Source organism: Stegastes partitus, unplaced genomic scaffold (assembly GCF_000690725.1).
Source record: "Stegastes partitus isolate 25-593 unplaced genomic scaffold, Stegastes_partitus-1.0.2 Scaffold817, whole genome shotgun sequence".
Classification (NCBI taxonomy): domain Eukaryota; kingdom Metazoa; phylum Chordata; class Actinopteri; family Pomacentridae; genus Stegastes; species Stegastes partitus.
Genome location: NW_007578548.1, coordinates 82,363 through 86,746, shown reverse-complemented (window position 1 = coordinate 86,746; position 4,384 = coordinate 82,363). Strand labels below are relative to the sequence as shown.

The 4,384-nt window shown below is 37.9% G+C and overlaps 1 protein-coding gene across 1 annotated transcript in view; it reads left to right on the top strand.

The window, feature by feature from the left end:
- LOC103365195 (gastrin-releasing peptide receptor-like) overlaps positions 1-596 on the top strand; it is a 17,870-nt gene extending 17,274 nt beyond the window's left edge. The window contains exon 4 of the mRNA XM_008292565.1: positions 315-596. Coding sequence (XP_008290787.1) covers positions 315-596 — 282 coding nt within the window. The remainder of the gene's footprint in view (positions 1-314) is intronic.
- Positions 597-4,384: the final 3,788 nt, after the last annotated feature.

Genomic DNA, 4,384 nt, shown 5'->3' with positions numbered 1-4,384 from the left:
GTAAACTTTTAAGAGGCTAAAATATGTGTAAATGGTTAAACTAATGCATTGGAAACAGATAGTGGAACAGCTTTTTCTTTAAACAGGTTGTTCAGTAAATAGGAGCATGCAGAGATGAATTTATAGGTGTCTTGAAGTGTCAAAGTAGGCTACAATCACCTGAACAAATATTGTTTATTGCAATAATTCAGATTCTGTTTGTGTTCATATTGCATTTGTTTTCATCCCCAGTGCACACATGCTCCTATTTGTCCGTTTGTTTACTTTATAACCCATGTTTCCCCCAACTCTCCACCTTCTGTCCTGTCTTCCAGGTGGACACCTCACTGGCTCACTTTGTATGCAGCGTCATAGCTCGAATCTTGGCCTTCACCAACTCCTGCCTCAACCCATTCGCCCTTTACCTGCTGAGCAAGACCTTCAAGAAGCAGTTTAATCAGCAGCTGTGTTGCTGCTGTCGTATGATCTTCAAACACTCCTCGCAGAGCCCGACACATAACGCAACACGCGTGACATCGGTCCGCAGCACGCATCACTCCATGGCCAGTCTGACCATGATCAATGGCAGACAGCTCTGTCAGGAGGACTGCGTGTAAAAAGAGAGGAAAGTTTTTCAGCATTTCTTCACATGATTACATACGATCATATGACCTCTAGAAAATTAATACATGCTGTTCAATCTATTGAGCCTGTGGTGAAGTATTTGTGCACTAAATACTAAGTCTGAACGTGTAATTGTAAAGTAGTAGTGTTTAAATATTAGCTTTTTTAAAATTCAGAATAAATAATGTTCACTCCGTAACATGTCTGCTTTCAAGTAAGTGGCTTTACTTATCAAATCAAAGGATAAAATATGTATAGGGGCAATCAAATTTTACTGCAATTCTTGCTGACATATTTGTAGCACAAAATATGGATATGATTTGATGGGATTTTTTTTTTAATGCAACTGCTTACATTTCAGAAAATCTCCTAATTTGACTTCTGCATAATCATCTTTTTGATATTGTGTGTTCAGAGATGAGACTCGTCACGATGGATTCAATTCATTTCATATTTCAACTCACCCGTAATCGCTGCCCTTTTGATCTACTTGTCCAGTGTTTCAGGTCCTGAATCAATGGCCCAGTAACAAGTAACAGTGGAAATCTGAGGGTTTCTTCAATAGTTCTTGACATACAGTTTTTTAAACATAGCCTCAAATTTCAATGTGGAAAAAAACTCCAAACAAAACACAAGTGGGTCGACAGGCAATTAAAAAAAAAAAAATTATCTCAGAAAATATTTAGTATATCAATCTAAATTTTCAAAAACACCATTTAAATATCCATAGATTGTGATAAAACACAGATCAGATGGTCCCTGATGAGTTGAGATGGACACTCATTTTTTTCTGATTTTAGGTGCCAGATCAAATAGGAATATATCTTTTGCTACAAGTTTTTACAAAAAAACTCCAATTGATGTGCTCTAAAATGTGGCCTTTTTATGTTGGTGGATATTCTGCTGAATACTGACGTGTAATATTCTGTCTGCACTCCGTTGCTGCATGTGTACAATATTTCTAAATATGTGATACTTGTGAAACTTGACGTTACTTTCAAAGTGTATATTTTAAATGTTATCTGGCCTGTGGTTACAGAATGTATACTGAGTTGCGTCTCCGTTGTACACACTGTGAAACATAAATAGTCAATGTAAATGTATATGAAATGTGTTAATTTGGTATTGGATTGTGTAATGTTGTTGTGTGCATATTTTGGACTATGTTTGAGGGGAAATTAAAAAGTTTAAACTGTAGCTTAAACTCGTTGAACTGTGTGTTGAAAAAGTAACTCAATAAAAATTGCAGTGTGTCAGATATACTGCAAAGAGAAAGTGAAGCTCATGACTCTCCTTTAGTTCTGTTTAGTGTCTTAGTCCTGTTGACAGCGTATACACATATTTCTGTTCTGCTGTGTTCACTGGACGCGATTATTCTGCTCTGTCACATGCTAGACTTACCGACACCGGATCACAGCGCAGTGTCCTAATTTGGTGTTTCACAGAGGGAGAGGATCATGCCCAGGTGGTGGTGTGTGGGTGCATAATTCAGCCTGGATAGTGTTTGTTTAGTTGTGCTGTGATGGCCTTGCCAAATTTGTGTCCTGCATGGGCTTGATCACCTACTTAACATGTCATATTTAGAGTCAGGTTCTTTCTGTGGAGAGTCTGGAATGTAAATAAGGATTTGGTCTTATCTTTGTCAGTGAAGGAATGAAAGTATCTCAAATTAAAGATTAATAAAAGCACATTAACGCATGTTTGAAATACTTCTCCTACCCTGCAGAAAAAATGTTCACAGTTGTTAAAGTCTTCAGGAGGAAATCAGTATAAACTCTGCAGGAAGATGAATCCTGAAAAGTTCTTTGACTTTATGCAGGTTTCCTTTAACACAGGGGTCTCCAATCCTGGTCCTCGAGAGCCACAGTCCTGCATGTTTTAGATGTCTCCCTCTTCCAACACACCTGATTCAAATGATCAGGATCGTTATCAGGCTTCGACAGAGCTCGATGATGAGCTGATCATTTGCAGGTGCAGCCATCACGCTGCAAACATTAGTTTAAGTTGCAACACTTTAAACTCACATTTCACATACAAAAACAAACAACAACACATAATTTATCATTTCAAACAACACAGTCATAATATATTTAGCCACTGCTGAAGTACTTAAGTTCTATTTGTAGCGCACATTTAGCATCATTTGAAGTTGTACTAATCTTTTCTTTGTCTTACCTGTGCTGAGGTATCCTGTCCGCTGCTACTGTGGTCATCTGGCTGGCTTCAGGCAAAATATACATAAAAGGAGCTGCAGGATTTTATACCAGAGCCACAATCAGACCATACCAAGTGTCTGCCACTTCAAGGGTGGACTGGGTTCATTTGATTTAAATATTACTTCATTCATTTGATTTGTGTTAAGTATTTGGATATATTTTGGGTTTGTTTGTTAACATTCTTTTTATTAAGTAGACCAATTGTACTGTTTTGTGCTTTTTGTTGTTAGTTTTCAGTGTATGTGTTTAATGTTTCCACTATTGTGTGTAACTGCTCTAATCATCCAGTACATATATGTCCCTATTTGATTGGTGTTTTTCAGGTCTGTTACTGGTTTATTTTTACCACTGCTGCTGGTTTGCTGTGTTTTGTTGCTTACTTAAGTTTTGTTCTTTTGACCTCTTTTAATTTAGTGTTGATTTTTATAACTTTGTCATTTTTGGGGGGTGAAATAAAAACCCTGTTTTTGAGTTCACATGCCAGTTCTTTAGCTTCGTGGCTTTGACCCTCACAGGCAGTATTTGTTAAAAGCGTTAAACAGAGCAGCAGCAACAACATTAAAACCACTAATCAATGAAGTGAACAGCATGGATCATGTTATTTCAGTGCAATGTCCTACTGAGACACGTTTGGTTCTGGTATTTATTTATGCATGTTACTTTGGCAGCAGTTGTCTGTACGCTCTCAAACTGACAAAACCACTTGAGGTACATTACAAAGAGTCCAAGACGTTGACCTCCCCTTGCCCCAGATCCCAATCTGATTGAGCATTGCAGGATGTGCAGGAGCAAACCTGTTTCATTTGACTCAAAGGATCTGCTGCCAACATCCCATCAGACACCACAGGACACTGCATGAGTCCTGTTTCCATGACATGATGGGACAAAGTTGTACAATGTTAGATAAGTGATTCACTGTTGTGGCTAATCAATGTATATCCCACACACAGTCTTATATATACTGATAAAAACCTATCCAATCAAACACTGTGAACCTTTCCCTGACAGATAAATGTCTCAAAATGTGTGAAAACAGCCTCCTCATGTCAAACTATATCCAATCCAATACGATGCAGTTTGGACTGCTGATCAAATACATAGAAAAACACAGAGATAGTGCTGACATGTTAAACTAACTAGAATCACAGCCATGCAGTTGTATGTCTCAGTTAAGCTGCAGTTTACATCATTGTCTGTCCAGACTGATATAATATGTGGAGTGAAAGATTTGAAGTGTGTAACTTTCTTGAGAGAAACAGAAAGTCTCATTACCTGCATGTGTTGATATGCTTTGCCAAAAAAGCAGAATCTGAGATCAAAAACTGTAGCCTTGACCGATGACAAAGCTTTAATATAGATGTTGCTGAAAAGATGTGACAAATTCTAAAGTTTTGATGCTTTTCAATCAGCTTCAGCTGCACAGAGGAGCTTTACAGTCACCACAGTTTCAAAACGGGGGCACAAGAGTAACGTCATCAATGCAGCATCAAAGTGTGAAACATGTTCCAGAGTAATGGAAAAATGTGGTATTTGACATAAAACTGAAGGTGGGATTGACACACACA